General features: G+C 42.4%; 1 protein-coding gene across 1 annotated transcript in view; it reads left to right on the forward strand.

The window, feature by feature from the left end:
• Positions 1-26896, forward strand: part of LOC129814241 (choline transporter-like protein 5-A) — a 109658-nt gene extending 82762 nt beyond the window's left edge. The window contains exons 4-22 of the mRNA XM_055867230.1: positions 12920-13004; positions 15693-15777; positions 16352-16480; positions 18847-18907; positions 18986-19109; positions 19238-19321; positions 19460-19572; positions 22481-22612; positions 23162-23261; positions 23386-23478; positions 23723-23810; positions 23928-24190; positions 24362-24456; positions 24555-24658; positions 24820-24893; positions 24994-25064; positions 25591-25679; positions 25772-25856; positions 26171-26896. Of these exons, the coding sequence (XP_055723205.1) occupies positions 12920-13004; positions 15693-15777; positions 16352-16480; positions 18847-18907; positions 18986-19109; positions 19238-19321; positions 19460-19572; positions 22481-22612; positions 23162-23261; positions 23386-23478; positions 23723-23810; positions 23928-24190; positions 24362-24456; positions 24555-24658; positions 24820-24893; positions 24994-25064; positions 25591-25679; positions 25772-25856; positions 26171-26265 (1970 nt within the window). The 3' untranslated portion in view covers positions 26266-26896. The remainder of the gene's footprint in view (positions 1-12919; positions 13005-15692; positions 15778-16351; positions 16481-18846; positions 18908-18985; positions 19110-19237; positions 19322-19459; positions 19573-22480; positions 22613-23161; positions 23262-23385; positions 23479-23722; positions 23811-23927; positions 24191-24361; positions 24457-24554; positions 24659-24819; positions 24894-24993; positions 25065-25590; positions 25680-25771; positions 25857-26170) is intronic.
• The last annotated feature ends 403 nt before the right edge of the window (positions 26897-27299 follow it).

Consider the following 27299-nt stretch of genomic DNA (forward strand, 5'->3'; position numbering starts at 1 on the left):
GTCTTCCATTGGAATGGGCATAGTGTCTTCATAGAACTGGTGAGTGTAATATTGAGAGGGCAGACAGTGGATTTGTTAAAATTTATCTTATAACCTGAAAACGTGCCATACTGAGCAATTGTGTCTAAAATGGGAGGAAGGGATTTCTCAGGGTTGGATATGTAGAGCAAGACATCATCCGCGTAAAGCGAAATCTTGTGCTGCAGGCCGCCTGCAGGAACACCTGTAATACTTGAATTGCTCCTTATCAACTCTGCCAGAGGCTCCGCCCCCAACAAGTAGAGCAGGGGGGATAGCGAGCACCCTTGTCTTGTGCCCCGTCCCAAAGAGAATCTGTCAGAGTTCAGTCCGTTAGTAGTCACCATGGCATTTGGATGAGAGTATAGTGATTTGATCCATTTAATAAAGTTTGGGCCCATATTGAACTTTTCTAAGACTGAGAACAAAAAGCTCCACTCCATCCTGTCGAACGCCTTCTCAGCATCCAGTGAAGCCAGCAGGACAGGGGTCTTCTGTGCGTTTACTTGATCAATAATATCAAAAAGACGGCGAATGTTATCAGAAGAGTATCTGTCTCTAATAAATCCAGTTTGGTCCGCTTTTATTATTTTGGGAAGAAGAGTGTTTAGTCTTTTGGCCAGCAATTTGGTAATTATTTTGTAGTCGAAATCCAACAAGCTTATGGGCCGGAAGGAGGAGCAGGATAGGGGGTCCTTGTCTTTTTTGAGCAACACTGTAATGCGAGCTGTGCGCATTGAGTCTGGGAGAACTCCGTTTTTGCAAAAATCCTCCAGCATTGGCATGAAAATAGGGCTAAGCTGGGGCCAAAAAGCTTTGTAGAACTCTCTGGGGAATCCATCTGGGCCTGGGGACTTGTTAGGTGGCATGGAGGTAATTGCCTCCAGGATCTCCTCAGGAGTGAAGGGGGAGTTGAGATCTTCTTGGTCAGTCTCTGATAGTTTAGGTAGCGAGATTCCCTCTAGGAAGGAGTGGAGTTCTGCTTCCGTGTGTTTTCTCTCAGAGGTATATAGTTTGCAGTAAAAATCATGAAAAGTTAAATTGATCTTTTTTGGGTCATATGTGACCTCGTCCTCTGCTGTTCGGATAGCCATAATTGTACGCTCTGACTGCTCTTTTTTTAATTGATAAGCAAGCAATCTACTAGGCCTATTGCTATACTCATGGTATTTCTGTTTAGTAAAGAAAACTTTTTTTTTAATCTCCCGAGTATAGTCCAAATTCAGTTTGGCTTTGGCTGCTTTAAGTTGACTCCAGGAGGTGCTGTCTGTGGATTGTTTATGTACTTTTTCACAGCGTTCCAGCTCCCTCTCCAGATCTAGCCTGTGTGCTTCCATTGCTTTTTTCTTAGAGGAAGCATATGCAATTAGATGACCTCTTAGTGTGGCTTTAGCAGCGTCCCACATTGTGGCCGGAGAAACAGGAGAATCTTTGTTGTCTTGTGTGTAGTTGTCTATCCATGTAGTTACCAATGTATGGAATGCTTCGTTTGATAGCATGGAGGTGTTGAATTTCCAGCTCTTTGACCTCGGGATGTTTTTGCAGAGGTCAAAGCGGAGGTGGACAAAGGCGTGATCCGAAAGCGCTATGGGTCCGATTCTACACGTGGCTGAATTTATGAAACTCTTTGGGATAAAAATGTAATCTATACGGGAGTAGGTGTTATGGACATTAGAGTAGTATGTATAGTCCATAGATGAGCTATTAGTCTCTCTCCAGATATCTATCAGTCCCATCTCTTTAGTAAGAGAGTTCAACATCTTTGCAGATCTAGGATTTGTGGTGGGGACTTGAGATGATTTGTCTAGGGTTGGGTTCAGGGTACAATTAAAATCTCCGGCCAACACTCCAAAGGAAACACAATGCTCATTGAACAGGGTTATAATTTTCGACATAAAAGCAGGAGTATCTGTGTTAGGGGCGTATATGTTTAAGAGAGTAATTGGTTGCCATACAGTGACCCAGTTATCAAAATAAATCTCCCCTCCGGATCAGATATGTTTTTGTCAATTATGAATGGAACATTCTTATGGATAAGTATGGCTGTGCCTCTACTGTTGGATTTGAAAGATGAGAAATACACCTGTCCCACCCAAGCTCTGCGGAGTTTGGCATGTTCAGCATCACAGAGGTGTGTCTCTTGCAATAGCGCGATGTCTGCTTTTTCCTTTTTTAGAGCACATAGTATCTTTTTCCGTTTTATTGCATGACCTAGACCATGGCAGTTCCATGTCAATAGATTTAAGGTACTAGTCATCGTCATCGAACAGTAATCGAACTTTAGTGCAAGTCATCTCTGGGTAAAGGTGGATAGTAGTTACAGCTGCGTTCACATAAAAGGAAAATAAATGGTTTACATAAAATAACAGTCTCTGAACACCCCAGCCGAGTTCCCAAACAACTCGACATATCCCGTTGGATCTATTACCTCCCCGCTCAGTCACAATTCTGTGTTCCCACAACAACAACAAAAAAACCGGGAACAGTTAGCAACGCACAACGTCTCCCCCTCCCCACCAAAGAAATGCCTCATCCTCTCCGCCCCGCATTGGGTAAATGACAACGTAGCCCCCGTCCAGACCACATTAAAAATGGAAGAAAATAAAATCAATAGCCCAGCCTACATATAGTAGGCCTAGGTTATAATATGGAGCCTATCCCTCTCAGCTAAAGGAACATAAATATAGATTAGACGGCTATAATGACATTTAGCAGGGCGGGTGGGTCTTTGGATATCGGCTATATGTTGTCTTACCTCCTTTAGTAATAATAGTAATCGCATTTAGTCATTGGTCCATTTCTCATTGACCGGGGTTGTCTTTCAAAAAACGTTTTGCCTCTTCGGGAGTTTTGAAGTGTCGCAGGGCTCCTTGGTAAAGAATCCTGAGCTCGTTTGGGTATTTGAATCCCCTAAAGATGCCTCGGTCAATGGAGCATTTCTTCACCTCGTCAAACTCTCGGCGCTTTCGGCGTATTCCAGCTGACAGGTCCTGGAGCAAGATGAGTTTGGCGTTTCCCACTGTAATGGTGTTGGTTTTCGCCGCCTGTAGGACTCGTTCCTTGTCGGTGAATCTCAAGAAACGTATGGTGATTGGGCGCGGTGGTTGTCTGGCTGCTGGTGGGGGCCTCAGTGCTCGGTGAGCTCTCTCTCGAGTTCTATGGGTCTGTCGGTGGACAGGTGGAGCCACTCGGGAAGTTTGTCTTGCAGGTAGCGGATCAGTGGCATGTTTCCCTCTTCTTTTTCGCCCAGATTTAATAGAACACAATTATTCCTTCGCCCCCTGTTTTCCAGGTCCTCTGTTTTCTCTTCCAGCTGCTCTATTTTTCTTTTAGCATATGCTATTGTTTCCATGGCGTCTGTCAATAAGTTTTCCGTGGATAGGATTCGCCTCTCTGCCTCGTCCAGGCGCCCCGCGTTTATGGTTATCTTGTTGTTTATGTCAGGCAAAGCATTTTCCAGGATTGTCACCTTGCCCCCTATCGCACTGAGCTGAGCGTTAATGGCATCTAGTTTAGTGTTGAGTTCTGTACGTTGGGATCTCAGCTCAGAAAAGATGTCTTCGACAGAGTGCGAGGTTGGCCTTCGTTGGGCCTCGGGGGGGAACGGGTCCTCTTGCTCCTGGCTAATGGCGCTAGCTTTTTCTGAAGCTAGCTGCTTCTTGGAGGCTTTTTCCGTCGCTAGTGCTCGAGTCCGGGTAAAAATGTCACCTGTAGTGTCGCCTTTTGTAGCCGCCATGACTTTTTGACTAAAGCTAAATGAGTTTAAACTTGAAGTGGAGGTAAGATTAGGAATTGGAAACTACTTGTGCGGAGCTCCTAGTTCATGCGGCCATCTCGTTCAGGGGTCACGTGATCCCCAAATGAAGACAGTTTTAATGAATTATACCTACTCTAATTTGCCTACTTTCAGCACCATGAGCTGTCCGTTTCCGATTGATTGTGCTGCGGCTGCTGCACCACAGTGTACGTTTCTCTAATCTGTCTTATTGAGAGGCCAATAACTCTGATAAATACATCATGGGCAAGAGACATATTGTTTTTAATAACATCTATTATAGTAGTAGCCACCGGTCCTCCTTTCCATCTTCGCGCTCTCCTTCTCAAACTGAACAGAACATAGGCTATAGGCTAGTCCTCGCGCAAGATTTTTTGGACTAGACCTAATCACAAATGACTGAACTGCCACCGTAGGCCTACACAGCACAGCCATTGGTTAGGCAGAACACAAATACATTTTTGATCAGCAAAAGCAGAGCAGGCCTGGGGCTCAGGGTTGGAATATCCATTGCAGTATGTAATGCAGCGTAGTTTTATTTACACCATGCCAGCAGCTATCTTAGAAATATAACTTTGCTCTGTGCTTCTCCTAGTATGCACTTCATAGCCCATAGCCTATAGGCTATGGATCATTTATTGAGACCTCACTAAATAGCCTATAGGCTCACTTGGTATTGCGCGCCCAGCGAAGAATCAGAGATGAGGGGCGGTATTGGGCACACATCGATATATAGCGACTAATTCTAAAACACTGAGAAATATTGAAATTTAATCCATTACAAATTGGATGACCCTCCCCTTGACTAGATTTAAAACCATACTAAACCCTCCCCTGTACTAGATTTAAAACAGTACTAAACCCTCCCCTGGACTAGATGTAAAACAATACTAAACCCTCCCCTGGACTAGATTTAAAACAATACTAACCCCTCCCCTGGACTAGATTTAAAACAATACTAACCCCTCCCCTGAACTAGATGTTAAACAATACTAAACCCTCCCCTGGACTAGATTTAAAACAGTACTAAACCCTCCCCTGTACTAGATGTAAAACAATACTAAACCCTCCCCTGGACTAGATTTAAAACAGTACTAAACCCTCCCCTGGACTAGATGTAAAACAATACTAAACCCTCCCCTGGACTAGATTTAAAACAGTACTTAACCCTCCCCTGTACTAGATGTAAAACAGTACTAAACCCTCCCCTGGACTAAATTTTAAACAAAACTAAACCCTCCCCTGGACTAGATTTAAAACAGTACTAAACCCTCCCCTGGACTAGATTTTAAACAATACTAAACCCTCCCCTGAACTAGATTTAAAACAATACTAAACCCTCCCCTGAACTAGATCTAAAACAATACGAAACCCTCCCCTGGACTAGATTTAAAACAGTACTAAACCCTCCCCTGGACTAGATTTTAAACAATACTAAACCCTCCCCTGAACTAGATTTAAAACAATACTAAACCCTCCCCTGAACTAGATCTAAAACAGTACTAAACCCTCCCCTTGGCTAGATTTAAAACAATACTAACCCCTTCCCTGGACTAGATTTAAAACAATACTAAACCCTCCCCTGAACTAGATTTAAAACAATACTAAACCCTCCCCTGGACTAGATTTAAAACAGTACTAAACCCTCCCCCGGACTAGATGTTAAAGAATACTAAACCCTCCCCTGTACTAGATGTTAAACAAAACTAAACCCTCCCCTGTACTAGATTTAAAACAATACTAAACCCTCCCCTGGACTAGATCTAAAACAATACTAAACCCTCCCCTGTACTAGATGTTAAACAAAACTAAACCCTCCCCTGGACTAGATCTAAAACAATACTAAACCCTCCCCTTGGCTAGATTTAAAACAATACTAACCCCTCCCCTGAACTAGATGTTAAACAATACTAAACCCTCCCCTGGACTAGATTTAAAACAGTACTAAACCCTCCCCTGTACTAGATGTAAAACAATACTAAACCCTCCCCTGGACTAGATTTAAAACAGTACTAAACCCTCCCCTGGACTAGATGTAAAACAATACTAAACCCTCCCCTGGACTAGATTTAAAACAGTACTTAACCCTCCCCTGTACTAGATGTAAAACAGTACTAAACCCTCCCCTGGACTAGATTTTAAACAAAACTAAACCCTCCCCTGGACTAGATTTAAAACAGTACTAAACCCTCCCCTGGACTAGATTTTAAACAATACTAAACCCTCCCCTGAACTAGATTTAAAACAATACTAAACCCTCCCCTGAACTAGATCTAAAACAATACGAAACCCTCCCCTGGACTAGATTTAAAACAGTACTAAACCCTCCCCTGGACTAGATTTTAAACAATACTAAACCCTCCCCTGAACTAGATTTAAAACAATACTAAACCCTCCCCTGAACTAGATCTAAAACAGTACTAAACCCTCCCCTTGGCTAGATTTAAAACAATACTAACCCCTCCCCTGGACTAGATTTAAAACAATACTAAACCCTCCCCTGAACTAGATTTAAAACAATACTAAACCCTCCCCCGGACTAGATTTAAAACAGTACTAAACCCTCCCCCGGACTAGATGTTAAAGAATACTAAACCCTCCCCTGTACTAGATGTTAAACAAAACTAAACCCTCCCCTGTACTAGATTTAAAACAATACTAAACCCTCCCCTGGACTAGATCTAAAACAATACTAAACCCTCCCCTGTACTAGATGTTAAACAAAACTAAACCCTCCCCTGGACTAGATCTAAAACAATACTAAACCCTCCCCTTGGCTAGATTTAAAACAATACTAACCCCTCCCCTGGACTAGATTTAAAACAATACTAACCCCTCCCCTGGACTAGATTTAAAACAATACTAAACCCTCCCCTGAACTAGATTTAAAACAATACTAAACCCTCCCCTGAACTAGATCTAAAACAGTACTAAACCCTCCCCTTGGCTAGATTTAAAACAATACTAACCCCTCCCCTGGACTAGATTTAAAACAATACTAAACCCTCCCCTGAACTAGATTTAACACAATACTAAACCCTCCCCTGGACTAGATTTAAAACAGTACTAAACCCTCCCCCGGACTAGATGTTAAAGAATACTAAACCCTCCCCTGTACTAGATGTTAAACAAAACTAAACCCTCCCCTGTACTAGATTTAAAACAATACTAAACCCTCCCCTGGACTAGATCTAAAACAATACTAAACCCTCCCCTGTACTAGATGTTAAACAAAACTAAACCCTCCCCTGGACTAGATCTAAAACAATACTAAACCCTCCCCTTGGCTAGATTTAAAACAATACTAACCCCTCCCCTGGACTAGATTTAAAACAATACTAACCCCTCCCCTGGACTAGATTTAAAACAATACTAAACCCTCCCCTGGACTAGATATAAAACAATACTAAACCCTCCCCTGAACTAGATTTAAAACAGTACTAAACCCTCCCCCTGACTGAAATTGAAAAAGCATGACCCTACATTTTCCTCCAGGTCCCCATTCTGTAAAATTCTATGCATCCCGTTTTTCATCGTCCTAGTTGAGTCAAATTTCTGTTACTTTCAAAACAAAACCGTGCTAACAAGCGATGTAAAGGGAGATGCTCCATGAGAAGCCTTGTGTTTAGAAATCTTCTTTGAAAGCAGTGATGCCACACTGGCCTAAATCCAAACACACTGTCCCCCTGAGTGCGAGTCAGCAGATTAACCTTTGATCACAGAGGGCTCTGAAAACCCACCACTCAATACTCAGCGCTGTGTTAGAAAAGATAAAACAGAATACCATTCATTTCTAACTAGCTACTGGGGTTTAGATGGTGGAGTAGGAAGATAAAAGGGTAAAAACAAGAAAGGGTGTGTGTGTGTGTGTGCGCGCGTGTGAGAGAGAGAGAAATAGAGAAAGAAGTAGCAAGTGTGAGAGATATAGTCAACATTGCCGTCATAGAGTGTGCAGTAGAGAGATACAAAGAAAAAGAGCGCGCGAGAGAGAGAAATAAAAAGATAAGTGTGTAGCATCTGTTCTATTCACAGAGACAGAGTGCGAAGACGTTCACAGCACCTAGAAATGAATGTTTCATGCCCCACAGCTCTATGAAGTGCTTCTTATCTCCTCTCTCCTCTTCTCCTCCTCCCCTGTTCTGTTAAAGATCAATCCGTCAGTCAATGATTGCTTCGGCTTCAAAAGTTCTGTACCTTTTCTCATAGTAATGATCTCAGAAATGGTAAGCAGCCAGCAAATTGAAAGTGTAGTTTTAGAAGTGACTCTGCACTGAAGGTAAAAGTTGCTTCAAACATCGAGTACAAGCAGCTAATTACTATGCATGCTGTGCTCTACAATTTCCCTTGTTAGCGGAAATGTGTTTTCCATTCTGAATACTTATTGATGAAATCAACTCTTCCCCTTCTATTACCATCACCACTAGGTACAAACGTTTTAGGCAGCCCTACTCCCTATGCCCAACAGTAGCTCAGTAAGAGGGAGCTGCATCGTTGAGAAAAGAGAGAGAAAGATAAAACGCAGAAATGTAAAATACAGCAGTCCTGTGTATTGATTCCGGTTCTAGAGAGCTGGGTTATGACTGATATCTGGTCAGTGTTGAAATAGAGAAGTGATATGCTGCAAAGGACAGCCAGGGAGAGAGTGAAAAAGGGTGAGAGGCCCTTTGTTCAAAAATCTCTGATTCAGACAGTCTCAGCAAGGGGTCTTTTTGTTGAAAAAGGGACATATATACAGTGGGGAGAACAAGTATTTGATACACTGCCGATTTTGCAGGTTTTCCTACTTACAAAGCATGTAGAGGTCTGTAATTTTTATCATAGGTACACTTCAACTGTGAGAGACGGAATCTAAAACAAAAATCCAGAAAATCACATTGTATGATTTTTTAATAATTAATTTGCATTTTATTGCATGACATAAGTATTTGATCACCTACCAACCAGTAAGAATTCCGGCTCTCACAGACCTGTTAGTTTTTCTTTAAGAAGCCCTCCTGTTCTCCACTCATTACCTGTATTAACTGCACCTGTTTGAACTCGTTACCTGTATAAAAGACACCTGTCCACACACTCAATCAAACAGATTCCAACCTCTCCACAATGGCCAAGACCAGAGAGCTGTGTAAGGACATCAGGGATAAAATTGTAGACCTGCACAAGGCTGGGATGGGCTACAGGACAATAGGCAAGCAGCTTGGTGAGAAGGAAACAACTGTTGGCGCAATTATTAGAAAATGGAAGAAGTTCAAGATGACGGTCAATCACCCTCGGTCTGGGGCTCCATGCAAGATTTCACCTCGTGGGGCATCAATGATCATGAGGAAGGTGAGGGATCAGCCCAGAACTACACGGCAGGACCTGGTCAATGACCTGAAGAGAGCTGGGACCACAGTCTCAAAGAAAACCATTAGTAACACACTACGCCGTCATGGATTAAAATCCTGCAGCGCACGCAAGGTCCCCCTGCTTAAGCTAGTGCATGTCCAGGCCTGTCTGAAGTTTGCCAATGACCATCTGGATGATCCAGAGGAGGAATGGGAGAAGGTCATGTGGTCTGATGAGACAAAAATAGAGCTTTTTGGTCTAACTCCACTCGCCGTGTTTGGAGGAAGAAGAAGTATGAGTACAACCCCAAGAACACCATCCCAACCGTGAAGCATGGAGGTGGAAACATCATTCTTTGGGGATGCTTTTCTGCAAAGGGGACAGGACGACTGCACCGTATTGAGGGGAGGATGGATGGGGCCATGTATCGCGAGATCTTGGCCAACAACCTCCTTCCCTCAGTAAGAGCATTGAAGATGGGTCATGGCTGGGTCTTCCAGCATGACAACGACACAAAGCACACAGCCATGGCAACTAAGGAGTGGCTCCGTAAGAAGCATCTCAAGGTCCTGGAGTGGCCTAGCCAGTCTCCAGACCTGAACCCAATAGAAAATCTTTGGAGGGAGCTGAAACTCCGTATTGCCCAGCGACAGCCCCGAAACCTGAAGGATCTGGAGAAGATCTGTAGGGAGGAGTGGGCCAAAATCCCTGCTGCAGTGTGTGCAAACCTAGTCAAGAACTACAGGAAACGTATGATCTCTGTAATTGCAAACAAAGGTTTCTGTACCAAATATTAAGGTCTGCTTTTCTGATGTATCAAATACTTATGTCATGCAATAAAATGCAAATTAATTACTTAAAAATCATACAATGTGATTTTCTGGATTTTTGTTTTAGATTCCGTCTCTCATAGTTGAAGTGTACCTATGATAAACATTACAGACCTCTACATGCTTTGTAAGTAGGAAAACCTGCAAAATCGGCAGTGTATCAAATACTTGTTCTCCCCACTGTATATATATACTGTGACATTGCCTTTGAGAACATAAGGCTTCAGTCAATTCAAACCTACATGGCAGTCCTTAGTAGCACACAATGGAAACAAACCTTTTGTCCTGTAGTCAAATGAAACCACAGAATGGCCTTGGCAACTTAGCACACAAATACCGTCCTCCAGTTTTCCGAATAAGACGAGTGAATGCAGGCATCAGTGTTTTGAACATCTATATTTGCTTCTGAAACATTGAGCTGAGGAGCTTCCCAATCCCAACCCTTCTTTGAGACAGATGATAGACATATTCCTGAAGGCAGCTTACTCAGAACTGGCCACCAGAGACTTATGACCTTTAACCGCCGACCGGGCCTTATTCCTTCCAATGTCATTATTGAACCGTGCCATCCAGACCCATTATAATGTTAGTTGTCCACTCTGCTGCAGCCCAGTTCTCTAGACTCAAGTTCATCCTTTTTCAATGTGCCACAGCCATTCCATCTCATATTTTAGTATGAGTTGTCCTCGGTAATGGCGTGTTGTAGCTCTTGTCTCATATTTTAGTGTGATCTCATCCTTTGAAGAGCAGAAGGGATGCAGGCAGTCATAACCAATAGAGCGTAGAGAGCTTGATATTGGAGCGATGATGAAGTCACTCTTTACTCTTCATCCCGCCTGCCAGATACAAATGACCTCATGCTATCAGGAGAGGAGAGCCCACCCTCACACACACACATACTACACGCACGCACACACACAAGACAGGCATTGCAAACACACATTTAGACAGTCATTGCAAACTCACTCAGTCATTGCAAACTCACTCACTCAGACAGTCATTGCAAACACCGTACACACATGTACAAAAAAAAGATGGATGCATGCGCACAAGCATGAGCATGTGCACACACACACACACATACACACACCTTACTACAATTTACTCCAATCCAACCCTCTCTACAACACAAAAACAAAATCCACAATGACTTCATCCTCTCAGACATGGTCACTCACCCCACTTCTTTCTCTCTCTCTTTCTCTCTTACACACACACACACACAAACACACACACACACACACACACACACACACACACACACACACACACACACACACACACACACACACACACACACACACACACACACACACACACACACACACACACACACACACACATACATACATACATACATACATACATACATACATACATACATACATACATACATACATACATACTTTCTCTCTCACTTTCTCACACTTTCTCTCTTTCGCATCATGTGTGGTTTGGGGGAAGCCTCTGGCTGTGCTGATTTAAAGTACTCTTGGACCATAATAAAAAGATTAGTCTGACACCATACAGTGTATAATTAATTCAGCATAATTACTGATTCTCTTTAATTTGTAGAGTAGTGGCAACTATACTATATACACTCACCGGCCAATTTATTAGGTACACCCATCTAGTACTGGGTCGGACCCCCATTTGCCTCCAGAACAGCCTGAATTCTTAAGTGCATTGTTTTTTAAAGATTTTTATAATATTTCTGTTCTTCTTGTTTTTAGCTGATAGGAGTGGAACCTGGTGTGGTCATCTGCTGCAATAGCCCATCCGTGACAAGGATTGACGAGTTGTGTGTTCCAAGATGCAGTTATTTTTTGTTTGTCGTACCATTCTCGGTAAACCCTAGACACCGTCATTGGTGAAAAACCCAGGAGCGCGGACGTTTCTGAGATACTGGATCCGGCACGCCTGGCACCGACGATCATACCGCGTTCAAAGTCACTTAGGTCACATTCAATTGAACAGTAACTGAATGCCTCAATGCCTGTCTGCTTTATATAGCATGCCACGGCCACGTGACTCACTGTCTGTAGGCGTGAACCATTTTCGTGAATGGGGTGGTGTACCTAATAAACTGTCCGGTGAGTGTATCTACAGGTCCAGGTCCCTACATTGCCAGACCACTCTCTATCTCTCTATCTGTCTGTCATCAGCATTCTCTAAGTAGTTCCGATACTGTACAGACGCATTACAGTTGGATTCTGATACCCCATTATGGATGGGTGACTGTGGAATACTACCTTAATGGGCAAGGAAAGAGCCAAGACACGGGTGAAAACATGAATACTGTACTTACTGCTCGGAGTGAGTTGTAAGCATCAGTTATGATGTGGCGACAATATAGACTGTGCAGTGAAGTACATTACCTGCCATTCATTTAATGCTAGCCAGGAATCAATGATTCCATTAGTCAGTCAGACTCTTAGAGAGAGGTAGTGGCTTTCATTCATGGAAAAAAGGTACTGCTATTGATCCAAACGAAAGGACACAGATAAACATGCCCGTACGCAAGCACACACACACACACATACACACATATGGTGTCTTAGAAAGGGAAATCCAGCTATCTCCTATCCTCTACGCTTTCTGAACAGTGCTGTAAACGATGCGGAAAATAAGCCTTAGAAGAGGGATTGTGCTTTTGGCGGACACTATCGACTCTTGTCAACACTCAGCTAGAGCAGTAGAGAGGCACTAGAATACACACACTGACCTTGTCTTTAAAACCCTGCCACAGGAGCTGAAGAACACATCAGGATTGTCCTACACACAAGAATCAGAGCAGTTAGATCCAGGGAATGGGAATACGATTTCAGTCTATCGTGCAAAGAGACTTTCCATCTGTTTGTCTTTTATTTTGGTAATGGAAAACAGAGATACAAGAGGGTGATTCATTCATTCACTGGTTTCTCTCTTTCTCTCTCTTTTTCTCTCTCCCTCCTACCTCCTCTCTCTCTAGCGTGGCTACACGGTGACCCCAGGAAGGTGATCTACCCTACAGACAGCTACGGACAGTTCTGTGGGCAGAAGGGCACCCCAAACGCGTGAGTAATTACTGTAGTGACTGATTAACCAGGTACAGTTGAAGTCTGAAGTTTACATACACCTTAGCCAAATATATTTGAACTCAGTTTTTCACAATTCCTGACATTTAATCCTAGTAAAAATTCCCTGTCTTAGGTCAGTTACGATCACCACTTTAAGAATGTGACATGTCAGAATAATAGTAGAGAGAATGATTTATTTCAGCTTTTATTTCTTTCATCACATTCCCAGTGGGTCAGAAGTTTACATACACTCAATTAGTATTTGGTAGCATTGCCTTTAAATTGTTTAACTTGGGTCAAATGTTTCAGGTAGCCTTCCACAAGCTTCCCATAATAATGTGGGTGAATTTTGGCCCATTCCTCCTGACAGAGCTGGTGTAACTGAGTCGGGGTTATAGGCCTCCTTGCTCGCACACGCTTTTTCAGTTCTGCCCACAAATTGTCTATGGGATTGAGGTCAGGGTTTTGTGATGGCCACTCCAATATCTTGACTTTGTTGTCCTTAAGCCATTTTGCCACAACTTTGGAAGTATGCTTGGGGTCATTGTCCATTTGGAAGACCCATTTGCGACCAAGCTTTAACTTCCTGACTGATGTCTTGAGATGTTGCTTCAATATATCCACATAATTTTCCTGCCTCATGTCATCTATTTTGTGAAGTGCACCAGTCCCTCCTGCAGCAAAGCACCCCCACAACATGATGCTGCCACCCCTGTGCTTCACGGTTGGGATGGTGTTCTTCGGCTTGCAAGCCTCCCCCTTTTTCCTCCAGACATAACGATGGTCATTATGGCCAAACAGTTATATTTTTGTTTCATCAGACTAGAGGACATTTCTCCAAAAAGTATGATCTTTGTCCCCATGTGCAGTTGCAAACCGTAGTGTGGCTTTTTTATGGCGGTTTAGGAGCTTCCTTGCTGAGCGGCCTTTCAGGTTATGTCGATATAGGACTCGTTTTACTGTGGATATAGATACTTTTGTACATGTTTCCTCCAGCCACTTCACAAGGTCCTTTGCTGTTGTTCTGGGATTGATTTGCACTTTTCGCACCAAAGTATGTTCATCTCTAGGAGACAGAACGCGTCTCTTTCCTGAGCGGTATGATGGCTGCGTGGTCCCATGGTGTTTATACTTGTGTACTATTCTTTGTACAGATGAAAGTGGTACCTTCAGGCATTTGGAAATTGCTCCCAAGGATGAACCTGACTTGTGGAGGTCTACAATGTTTTTTCTGAGGTCTTGGATGATTTCTTTTGATGTTCCCATGATGTCAAGCAAAGAGGCACAGAGTTTGAAGGTTGACCTTGAAATACATCTACAGGTACACCTCCAATTGACTCAAATTATGTCAATTAGCCAATCAGAAGCTTCTAAAGCCATGACATAATTTTCTGGAATTTTCCAGGCTGTTTAATGGCACAGTCAACTTAGTGTATGTACACTTCTGACCCACTGGAATTGTGATAAGGTGAGTTATAAGTGAAATAATCTGTCTGTAAACAATTGTTGGAAAAATTACTTGTGTCATGCACAAAGTAGATGTCCTAAACGACTTGCCAAAACTATAGTTTGTTAACAAGAAATTTGTGGAGTGGTTGAAAAATGAGTTTTAATGACTCCAACCTAAGTGTATGTAAACTTCCGACTTCAACTGTATATCTCGATATCTCTGAGTAATTAGGCTGTGTTTACACAGCCAGCCCGATTCTGATCTTTTGCCCAATTATTGGCAAAAGATCTGATCTGATTGGTTAAAAGAATAATTAGTGGGAAAAGATCAGAATTAGGCTGGCTATGTAAATGCAGCCATAGGGACATACCTATGAGCAATTTGAGGACATGATAATTCCCTTGTGCCCAGTTTGCTGCTATTAATGGGTGCATACCTGCCAATTAACACACCTTCCAGAAGTAGAATTTCCCCCCTACCACTGATACAGGGTTAAATAGGTTTTCAGCCCCTTGAATTCAATGTAGGATAGTCTGATCCTAGATCTGTTGTTAATGTTAACTTCAATCTAGCCCTAGCGAGGCCACCTGGGCCATTGGCTGGTTCTTTATCTTAGCCCTGCATGCTTCAGTGTTGTTATATTGACCATTACAATTGAAAGGCAGCTCACCCCCACACACACAGTTCCCATTGTCAACAGAATCCAACCCATTGAATCAAAAGTCTTGGTACTGGATCCCCACACTAAACAGCTCGGTGTTGAATTCCCCTCATAAACCTCAAGTGTGATTGACAGGCGGTAACCTTGGCAATGATTAAAGTAGTTCTTTAGTGGCGGCTGCGGAGCGGTGATAAGGCTGTTTGTGGAGCCGGGCTGTGAGATAGGGAGTAGTGTGTTTACTCCCAGCTAGCTAGGGCCCTCAGATCTCATCCGCTCATAATTAGCACTGTGTTGTTCTCCCAGGCTTAAAGGATTACGATGGAGTTTAGTCTGGAACACGTGTCAGGGAGAGACTACACCATTCTCTCAACCATTATACTGAAATACTGGAGAATATCATCCTGAAATTCACCAGAAATGCATTGAGATATTAAGAACAGAAGGGAAGAGATAGTTGTCCATTTTAACATCATTGTATGTGAGGGCTTTTCTTTGAATGTGTGCTCTGTACTCTGCAGCCACCTAGTGCTAATACTCTATCAGCACTGTGTCCATGTTTCTTTTTTCTCTATAGAAAAAAATCCATACTGTTCTACTTCAATATCCTGAAATGTGCCAACCCTGCTGTCCTCATCAACCTCCAGTGTCCCACCACTCAGGTATTCACATATTGGTCAATAACAATATTGACTGACTCATAGAGTACATAGGTACAGTTATTGTTAAAGGCGCAGTGCAGTCAAAATATTTGTTTTATATCATATTGTACAACAGCTGATGAAACTAACACTGTAAAAAACAAAAACAAAACATCAGTGTTATTTCCTGATAGTTGCTGGTTGAAAATACAATCTACACAGGACCTTCTAATCAGCAGGTTTGCATGGGTGGGAGTTCCGGCTTTCCATGTTGACCTCACCATGAAGTGAATTGGTTAATAGACCAATAACAGAGAGAGTTCCAAACCTCTCTGCCAATAACAGCTAGTTTTCAGTTTTCCCTTCCCCACTCAGACCACTCCCAGACAGTCCGGGGAAAATTCTAGCTTGAGAAATAGTTTTTTGCTAAAAAAGCAATTTTTGTCAATTTTTTATGAAATCTGTTACAGTAAGGTACTTAATTGTTGCTCCAAATTTATTCGATATTGATATAAAAACAGTTGCATTGGGCCTTTAAAAAAGGGTGTCATATCATCTTACTGAGTATTCATTAGTGTGTTCAATACTTCCTCAGATGTGTGTTTCCAAGTGCCCGGACAGATTTGCAACCTACACAGATATGCAGTTGCAATACCAAATCACTGCAGCCCCCTGGGAATATTACAGGCTGTTCTGCAAACCAGGATTCAACAACCCAACAAAGGTATGCATGTAGGCGTAGTACTGTTTGGAAGTGTATACTGATGTGAATTGCTTTCATCGTGTGTAACAACGACTAGTTGTCTAAAGCAGGAGCAACCTAAATAAACAAAATTAAAAGAAAAAGAAACTACACTATGAAACAAAGATAAATTATATAAAGAATGATAGTAAAAAGCTTTGTGGCACCTTAAATGAAATTTTGGGAAAATAAGCCAACTCGACTCCATCATTTATTAAATCAGATGGCTCATTCATCACAAAGCCCACTGATATTGCAAACTACTTTAATGACTTTTTCATTGGCAAGATAAGCAAACTTAGGGATGACATGCCAGCAACAAACCCTGACACTACACATCCAAGTATTATCGAACGAAATTATGAAAGACAAGAATTGTACTTTTGAATTCTATAAAGTCAGTGTGGAAGAGGTGAGAAAATTATTGTTGTCTATCAACAATGACAAGCCACCAGGGCCTGACAATCTAGATGGAAAATTACTGAGGATAATAGCAGATGATATTGCCACATCTTCAATTTAAGCCTACTAGAGAGCGTGTGCCCTCAGGCCTGGAGGGAAGCTAAAGTCATTCCGCTACCCAAGAATATTAAAGCTGGCTCAAATAGCCGACCAATCAGCCTGTTACCCACCCTTAGTAAACGTCTAGAAAGATTTGTGTTTGACCAGATACAATGCTATTTTACAGTAAACAAATTGACAACAGAATATCAGCATGCTTATAGGGAAGGACACTCAACAAGCACAGCACTTACTCAAATGACTGATGATTGGCTGAGAGAAATTGATGATAAAATTATTGTGGGGGCTGTCTTGTTAGACTTCAGTGCAGCTTTTGACATTATTGATCGTAGTCTGCTGCTGGAAAAACGTTTGTGTTATGGCTTTACACCCCCTGCTATAATGTGGATAAAGATTTACTTGTCTAACAGAACACAGAGGGTGTTCTTTAATGGAAGCCTATCAAATATAATCCAGTTAGAATCAGGAATTCCCCAGGGTAGCTGTTAAGGCCCCTTGCTTTTTTCAATTTTTACTAACGACATGCCACTGACTTTGAGTAAAGCCAGAGTTTCTATGTATGCGGATGACTCAACACTATACACGTCAGCGACTGAAATTACATCAACACTCAACAAAGAGCTGCAGTTAGTTTCAGAGTGGGTGGCAAGGAATAAGTTAGCCCTAAATATTTATAAAACCTAAAGCATTGTGTTTGGAACAAAACCCTGACCCTCAACTAAATCTTGTAATAAATCATGTGGAAATTAGGCAAATTGAGAAGACTAAACTGGTTGGAGTAACCCCAGATTGTAAACTGTCATTTTCAAAACATATTGATGCAGTAGTAGCTAAGATGGGGAGAAGTTTGTCTATAATAAAGCGATGCTCTGCCTTCTTAACAACATTATCAACAAGGCAGGTCCTACAGGCCCTAGTTTTGTCACACCTTAACTATTGTTCAGTCGTGTGGTCAGGTGCCATAAAAAAGGACTTTGGAAAATTGCAATTGGCTCAGAACAGGGCAGCACGGCTGGCCCTTGGATGTACACAGAGAGTTGATATTAATAATATGCATGTCAATCTCTCCTGGCTGAAAGTGGAGGAGAGATTGACTTCATCACTACTTTTATTTATGAGAGGTCCACATGTTGAATGCACCGAGCTGTCTGTCTAAACTACTGGCACACAGCTCGGACACCCATGCATACCCCACAAGACATGCCACAAGAGGTTTCTTCACAGTCCCCAAGTCCAGAACAGACTATGGGAGGCACACAGTACTACATAGAGCCATGACTACATGGAACTCTATTCCACATCAAGTAACTGATGCAAGCAGTAAAATTGTATTTAAAAAACAGATAAAAAAACACAAACATTGGCACAGACACATGCATACACAAGCACGCACGCACGCACGCACACACACACACACACACACACACACACACACACACACACACACACACACACACACATATACGATAACATACGCACTATACATACCCATGGATTTAGTACTGTAGATATGTGGTAGTGGTGTAGTAGAGGCCTGAGGGCACACAGTGTGTTGTGAAATCTGTGAATTTATTGTAATGTTTTAAAATTGTATAAACTGCCTTAATTTTGCTGGACCCCAGGAAGAGTAGCTACTGCTTTGGCAGGAACTAATGGGGATCCATAATAAATACAAATACCTCACACCCAGGCTACTGAACTGTGCTGCGTTGTGTTAAAGATTATGAATTAAAGACAGAGTTTTAACACTTTTGTAATTTTCTGTTCACAGAGCGTAACGACAATTAGTATGACATGACTGACATTCCTCCTCTTCTTGCTTTAAGCCTGTTGCACAAGTGTTACGAGACGAGGACTGTCCATCAATGATTGTGCCTAGCAGACCGTGTAAGTACAGCAAAAAAATGACAGCGACTGGCGGGCAATAAGGAAGAAGTGATGATACTGAATGATCTCGTCTACTAGTCCTACAGCGTTGTTTTCCTGACTTCATCACTCTGAACGGAACCCTGACGGTGGCCAAAAGAACCCACTTCAAAGATGCCCTGGACAAAGCCCGCAGTGTGACTGAACTAAGAGACGCCGCCAAGTGAGTTACAAAGACACCCACACATGCATGTGGATGTGCGTATACATGCATGCGGCCACATACAGTACACACACACACAAACATTTCTGTAATTATGGCAGTTTTATAATGGGTATTGTCTCCTGCAGTGGCATCACAGGTCTAGTGGATGCTAAGGAGGTTGGGATGAAGATTGTGGAGGACTACGCCGCCTCATGGAACTGGATCTTAATGTAAGAACTCTTACTGGCAGAAATACACTGGGTTGAGTTCTTATAACGGACAATGAATTGTACTGTACGGTACTTTATTGTACTTTTACGGTACTGTAAAATACTATATTTAGAGTGTGTACTGTGTGTTATTTCCAGAGGTCTGGTGATAGCACTGGTGGTCAGTCTGATCTTCATCCTGCTGCTACGTTTCACTGCCGGACTCCTCCTCTGGTTCACCATCATCGCCGTCATACTGGTGATCGCTTACGGTCGGTCTGTGTGTGTGTGTGTGTGTGTGTCAAAGTTACTAGAGTTTTGTGTTTTTAATATTTGTTTTTATTTCTATTAATTTTAAGACTTTTATTTGAAATTCAGTTTAGTTTCAGTTTGTTTTCTGATCCACTTTACTAGTTTTTATTTAGTTGATGTTTTTTAAAAACATATATATTTAGTTTTTATATTATTTAGTTGAAGTTTTAGTGTGTTTTGGGGTTGTCAGTTCTTGCCAGTGTGGGACAGTAATGCGTAAAGTGATGAAGGTGATGAGTCAGGTCATAGATTAGGTTAGGTTTAAAGGTAGACTCAGCGAGATGACATAGATGCACAAAGTAAACCGTAGTAGTGGGTCAATTTCCACAACAACCAGGAGCGGTGAAGCCCGAGGTTAAACTTCTCCGCTGTTTTGGCCCCATAGCTACCACGTTGTAGCAGCGTGAAGCGTACCCGTGCACATGCGCAGATACTCTGTATGACTGTCTGTGTGAGAGCAAGGTTTTGCATCATGCTCATCTCAATGGCCACGTTCGAACTGATCAATTTTATCAAGTCGGTTACCGTCGTTGTTCACCACCTTTCAATGTGTGTTACATTCTGGGGATAAAAATGGTCCGACTTGCACCCACATGTCAGGTGCATGAACTTTACAAAAATCATGTGATCAAAAGTCATGAAGTTTTGACCGGAGTCAACCGCAAGTTTCTGCAATTGAAGGCTCTATTGTCAACCAATCATCAGGGGGGTTTTATTTCACCCACGCGAACGTGACCAAAGGCGTGACTGAAAAACAAACCAAATTTCCACAATTTATGTTCACAGTGGATATATACAAATGAATTTGATATTTGAGGCTCTGTCTCACTAAGTGATTGTACAGTCGTGGCCAAAAGTTTTGAGAATGACACAAATATGAATTTTCACAAAGTCTGCTGCCTCAGTTTGTATGATGGCAATTTGCATATACTCCAGAATGTTATGAAGAGTGATCAAATGAATTGCAATTAATTGCAAAGTCCCTCTTTGCCATGCAAATGAACTGAATCCCAACAAAAATATGTCCACTGCATTTCAGCCCTGCCACAAAAGAACCAGCTGACATCATGTCAGTGATTCTCTTGTTAACACAGGTGTGAGTGTTGACGAGGACAAGGCTGGAGATCACTCTGTCATGCTGATTGAGTTCGAATAACAGACTGGAAGCTTCAAAAGGAGGGTGGTGCATGGAATCATTGTTCTTCCTCTGTCAAACATGGTTACCTGCAAGGAAACACATGCCGTCATCATTGCTTTGCACAAAAAGGGCTTCACAGGCAAGGATATTGCTGCCAGTAAGATTGCACCTAAATCAACCATTTATCGGATCATCAAGAACTTCAAGGAGAGTGGTTCAATTGTTGTGAAGAAGGCTTCAGGGCGCCCAAGAAAGTCCAGCAAGCGCCAGGACCGTCTCCTAAAGTTGATTCAGCTGCGGGATCGGGGCACCACCTTGCTCAAGAATGGCAGCAGGCAGGTGTGAGTGCATCTGCACGCACAGTGAGGCAAAGACTTTTGGAGGATGGCCTGGTGTCAAGAAGGGAACGCAAAGAAGCCACTTCTCTCCAGGAAAAACATCAGGGACAGACTGATATTCTGCAAAAAGTACAGGGATTGGACTGCTGAGGACTGGAGTAAAGTCATTTTCTCTGATGAATCCCCTTTCCGATTGTTTGGGGCATCCGGAAAAAAGCTTGTCCGGAGAAGACAAGGTGAGCGCTACCATCAGTCCTGTGTCATGCCAACAGTAAAGCATCCTGAGACCATTCATGTGTGGGGTTGCTTCTCAGCCAAGGGAGTGGGCTCACTCACAATTTTGCCTAAGAACACAGCCATGAATAAAGAATGGTACCAACACATCCTCCGAAGAGCAACATCTCCCAACCATCCAGGAACAGTTTGGTGACGAACAATGCCTTTTCCAGCATGATGGAGCACCTTGCCATGAGGCAAAAGTGATAACTAAGTGGCTCGGGGAACAAAACATTGATATTTTGGGTCCGTGGCCAGGAAACTCCCCAGACCTTAATCCCATTGAGACTTGTGGTCAATCCTCAAGAGGCGGGTGGACAAACAAAAACCCACAAATTCTGACAAACTCCAAGCATTGATTATGCAAGAATGGGCTGCCATCAGTCAGAATGTGGCCCAGAAGTTAATTGACAGCATGCCAGGTCGGATTGCAGAGGTCTTGAAAAAGAAGGGTCAACACTGCAAATATTGACTCTGCATCAACTTCATGTAATTGTCAATAAAAGCCTTTGACACTTATGAAATGCTTGTAATTATACTTCAGTATTCCATAGTAACATCTGACAAAAATATCTAAAGACACTGAAGCAGCAAACTTTGTGGAAATGTATATTTGTGTCATTCTCAAAACGTTTGGTCACAACTGTACAATGTACACACATAATATTATATTATGATTTCAGTTTGTGAGTGTGTGATATGGCGGTTGGAGTCATGTTTATTTCGACATTACACAGAAAATCTTTTAGAAACAATGGCAACACTGCCATGTTGATCTGAGCCTTTCTGTTGAAAAAACACATCAATATTAGACTTTCAGCTGTCGCAGATGCACCTCCCCCGACTTCACTCCAATTTTGTCTACAGTTGTTTGCTTTAGCCTTACCACTCAAACGTGGCCAATATCTGCGGTGCTGCTGTGGCAACGGGTGTGTTCATTATTTATTTTATTTACAAAATGTTTTTTCATGATTAGTTTTCATTTTAGTTTTAGTTTACTATAATAAAGTGTGTGTGTAACTGTACATATGTGTGTGCGTGCATGGCCGTGTACCAGTGTGTGTCAGTGTGTTTCTGTTTTCACCTCTCTAACCTCTGCTTCCTGTGCCTCTGTAGGGATATGGCACTGTTACCTGGAGTTCTCCCTTTTGAGGCAGCAGCCCGGGGCAGATGTGACCATCGTAGACATCGGCTTCCAGACAGACGTCACGGTTTACCTGCATCTCAGTCAAACATGGCTCATCTTCTGTATGTCATCACCTCACTCATGACAATCTCTCTCTCTCAGCTTTGTCTTAGGGATAAGCCTCTTTCAAACCATTTAGCCTGAATACCAGTTCCTGTAAAAGTTGAAAATTAGTAAATAGATGTTCTGTAAATACACAGTCTGTCATTTAGTTAATACATTACATTTGGAGAGGATAATTTGGGTTCGGCTTGATGTTACTATGGATTGATGTTACTATGGTTTGATGTTACTATGGTGTGATGTTACTATGGATTGATGTTACTATGGATTGATGTTACTATGATTTGATGTTACTATGGATTGATGTTACTATGGTTTGATGTTACTATGATTTGATGTTACTATGGATTGATGTTACTATGGATTGATGTTACTATGGTTTGACGTTACTATGGTGTGATGTTACTATGGATTGATGTTACTATGATTTGATGTTACTATGGATTGATGTTACTATGGGTTGATGTTACTATGGGTTGATGTTGCTATGGTTTGGCTCAGACTCTCTCTAACCTTCTGCTGTGTTTTCCCCCCTCTCTCTCTGTTAGTGATAGCTCTGTGTACCATAGAGGCCTCCATCTTGATCATTCTGATCTTTCTGAGGAAGAGAGTACGGATCGCTATCGCTCTACTGAGGGAGGGAAGCAAGTAAGTCGACTAATAGTAACAGTTTCTCTCGCAGTAACTGTTTGTGTTCTCTCGCCGTCTTTCTTCATGACTGTTGTTTGAGAAGAGTTTATTTTCAATGTTCTTCTTGTGCCTCTGTCTCTAGGGCTGTTAGCTACATCATGTCAACACTTTTCTACCCAATCATCACCTTCCTGCTGCTGGCCATCTGCATCTCCTACTTTTCCGTCACCTCTGTGTATCCTCTTACTGGTGTGGTGTTTCTCCACTAGAGGGCGCTGTTGGTTTATTTCTTTGTTCATCGTGCTGTTCATGATTCCGACCTAAGTCCCAGATTCTATAAGGTATATTGTATTGAATGACTTATGGAATACAGAATACAGAAACAGCACCAAACAGAGATTGATCTAAGAAAGTACTGTTTTGTTGTGTATTGTTGTACAACAGCAACATGTTTGGTGCTTAATCAGCGTTACACACAGATTCCTGGCCTCCTCTGGAGATGCCATCTATAAAGTAATGGCTGCTGAGCCCAACTGCATGTACGCAAACAAGACATGCGATCCTGAGGTAAGTCCCCTTTTTCTAAACTCATTCTAAGTATCCTGCAGACATACACAGAAACTCTGGTGTGGAGTACTCCCGATTTGTATAAATAGTAATTTATTATCACAATTTCCATCCCAGACTTTCAACAAGACCAACGTGTCCAAGACGTGTCCGGGCGCCCAGTGTACATTTGCGTTCTACGGCGGGGAGACGCCCTACCACCGCTACCTCTTCATCCTCCAGCTGTCCAACCTGCTCATCTTCCTGTGGCTGGTCAACTTTATCATCGCCCTGGGCCAGTGTACCCTGGCTGGGGCCTTCGCCTCCTACTACTGGGCCCGGAGGAAGCCCCAGGACATCCCCACCTGCCCCCTGTTTTCTTCATTTAGCAGGGCCATACGGTAAGGAGCCTTACGTACCATTCTGCCAGTACGGAAGATTAGCAATCTAACTGGAAGTGTTCGTTTCACTATGGCTCAGGGATTGTTTGAGACAGGTTTTTAGGTGTTTGGGAGGTTCTGATTTTTTTTCATGATAGACTAACTAAAGATGTGTGTGTGGCTGGGTTACAGGTATCACACTGGCTCGCTGGCATTTGGTGCTCTGATTCTGGCCCTGGTTCAGATGGCTCGAATTATCCTGGAGTATCTAGATTCAAAACTCAAAGGTGAGTTCGGCTTTAGTAAAGCACAGTCGTACATCATCTAGTCGTGGATGTGACTCTGTGGAGTAACTCATCACTAATGGTCGGTGGTCTGTGTTCAGGTGCCAGGAACGTGGCAGCACGCTTCCTGCTCTGCTGCCTCAAATGCTGTTTCTGGTGTCTAGAGCGCTTCATCAAATTCATGAACAGAAATGCTTACATTATGGTGAGTAGTGTGATGTGTGTCTATATGTATTGATATTATTACATGGCTTTGATCTGTGTTAATCGCTGCTTATGTAGCAACTGAATCAAGGGTAGATTAGCTACTGTGTTATAGCTATGCTATAACTCAATATGGTCCCATGGTCTGTGTGTTCCCTCTAGATTGCGATATATGGGAAGTGCTTCTGCACGTCAGCTCGAGATGCCTTCTGCCTATTGATGAGAAACGTAGTAAGGTAAGGCCCTCTGAAGCCAGGGGTTGGATTATTAGGCTACCCAGTGTTGGCTGGCACTTCACTGGGGTAACCTTACTGGGTTCACCCCTCTTTCCTGCAGGGTGGCGGTGCTGGACAGAGTGACAGACTTCCTACTGTTCCTGGGGAAAGTGCTAATAGCAGGGAGTGTAGGTGAGTCATTGCAAAAAAACATATATTTTTTCTTGTGACTACTTAATAACCCTTTTAGATAAGTTGATATTTTATTTGACTGCAATCAGTCAAAAGTCGCGATTTAAAGTCTAAATAAAAGATGAAGTATATCTGTGGGCTTTTCAACAAGTTCTCACAGTTTCATGTCAGAATTGGATGTTCATCCATGTTTCTCAAACGTCGAATTTCAAAGTTGTTCCAAACGTTGAATTTCAAGTGTTAAAGGTTAAGTTTAGGCATTAACTCCAAATTCTTAAGGTTAGTCATTAACTCTGAATGATTAAGTTAATAGTTATCGCTGGATTCAAACTTACAACCTTTGGAATCAAAGGCAGAAGCTTACCGAAACCTACTTTAAGGTAACAGCGCTCACTGGTGCCACCTTGTGGCCAGTTTCCACATAAACTCCTGACGTCCTCGGACATGGATGGACGTCAAATACTGAATTGTATCACGGGTGACCTGGCTGGGGTATTTACAATGTTGTGTTTTTTGTGTGTTGCAGGCGTCATAGCCTTCTTTTTCTTCACACACAAAATACCAATTGTTCAGGAAGATGTGCCGACCTTGCATTACTACTGGGTACCTCTACTGGTAAGATACAACAATAGAAAGGGTATAGAAATGGGTACATCCTACATTCAGCTGGGTATTGATGGTGTATTATCGTGTCTTCTCATTGGCAGACGGTGATATTCGGGTCCTATTTGATCGCTCATGGATTCTTCAGCGTCTATGCAATGTGTGTGGACACGCTGTTTCTGTGTTTCTGTAAGTAAAGCCTACGTATTCTTCTTCATAGACATGCTTCCTAAACACTGTGGTGTTGGTTTTTGATTCATTTCCATCTTAATTCGAAAATAACATCTGAAGGATACACCTGCTCTCATCCTTGGCTATTCACTCGATCCCAATATCAACGCTTTGACCTTCTTCTTTTTTGACAACTGTAAAAACCACCGTGGCTGTTCTCTTGCTTTGCTTCACGGTCTATCTGAGCACCTCTAATCCCTCTCGCTCATCTCCTTTCCACCTCTCCCTTCCTCCTGTATCCCTTTCTCCACTCCTCCCATACACCCCTCCAGGTGAGGACTTGGAGAGGAATGACGGGAGCCCTGAGAAACCCTTCCTCATGTCTGCTGAGCTGCACAGTATTCTGAGAAAAACTGAGCACCACTGAGGAACGCAACACTCTCCTACAAAACTAATAGCTTTACTTCTTCCAAGTTATTTAGCATGCTTTAAACTGAACAGAGCTCAACTCTGGCTACCTACACTATGCTGTCTATCAGCTAACAAGGAGATATCAGTCTCTAATGGAGAATGAGACCACTGACTGTGACTTTTGAAACTCAGAAACTTCTATAGTCTTCAGAACTAACATTGACTGATTTTGAGAGACTCATACGAACACTTACATTGACTATGACGTGTGATCATTAGAATAACTGTTAGACTTAGAGAATCGAACAATGAGACTAATAGTGTGGCCATTAGACTTTGCTACTGCCTTACCTCAAGACTAGGGACTGACAGGCTGGAACTATTTTGGAACAAGTTCAGGTGGTCAGACTTCACTGTGACTTGTGCTGATACTGAAACAAACTTGTAACTCTCTGGTCCAGAGAGAGAGAGAAACACTTCTGGTTTGCTCCAAACAGATCAGAGGCTATGCATATCCAACATGCAGTACACTACTGTATCATCCCTAGCATCATTATTAGTCCTCAGCAGCTGTACTGTAACTGCAGTTTACATGGACGATGGCCCTTACTGCAAAAACAATCACGCTATGAACTTCCATATTTAGAACAAAATAAACCTTTTAGGTGCAGCAGACTGACAGAACTCTAAATTGTAGTCCGACTAATACTTGTTCTGCAGACTTTTAGCTAATGTTCAAACCGGTTGATTTATGCTACTCAGTCAATATTGGGTACTAATGGTGTTCCAAATATTCAGCCACTAAATGTTAAGCAACAACCGTGTCAAGGACAATCATGATCAAATTCTGCCCTATATCCCACTACTGCAGAAAACAGTGCAGTTTGCATTCAAAACCTGCAACTGTGATGACCTTTACACCCACACATGGGCTCATGTAATGTATAGCACGGGTAGCCTACATTATGTGTGTGATACCCTACATGTACAGTACCAGTCAAAAGTTTAGACACACCTACTCATTCCAGGGTTTTTCTTAATTTTTTTGTT

The sequence above is a fragment of the Salvelinus fontinalis genome, chromosome 17 (genome assembly GCF_029448725.1).
Source record: "Salvelinus fontinalis isolate EN_2023a chromosome 17, ASM2944872v1, whole genome shotgun sequence".
Lineage (NCBI taxonomy): Eukaryota > Metazoa > Chordata > Actinopteri > Salmoniformes > Salmonidae > Salvelinus > Salvelinus fontinalis.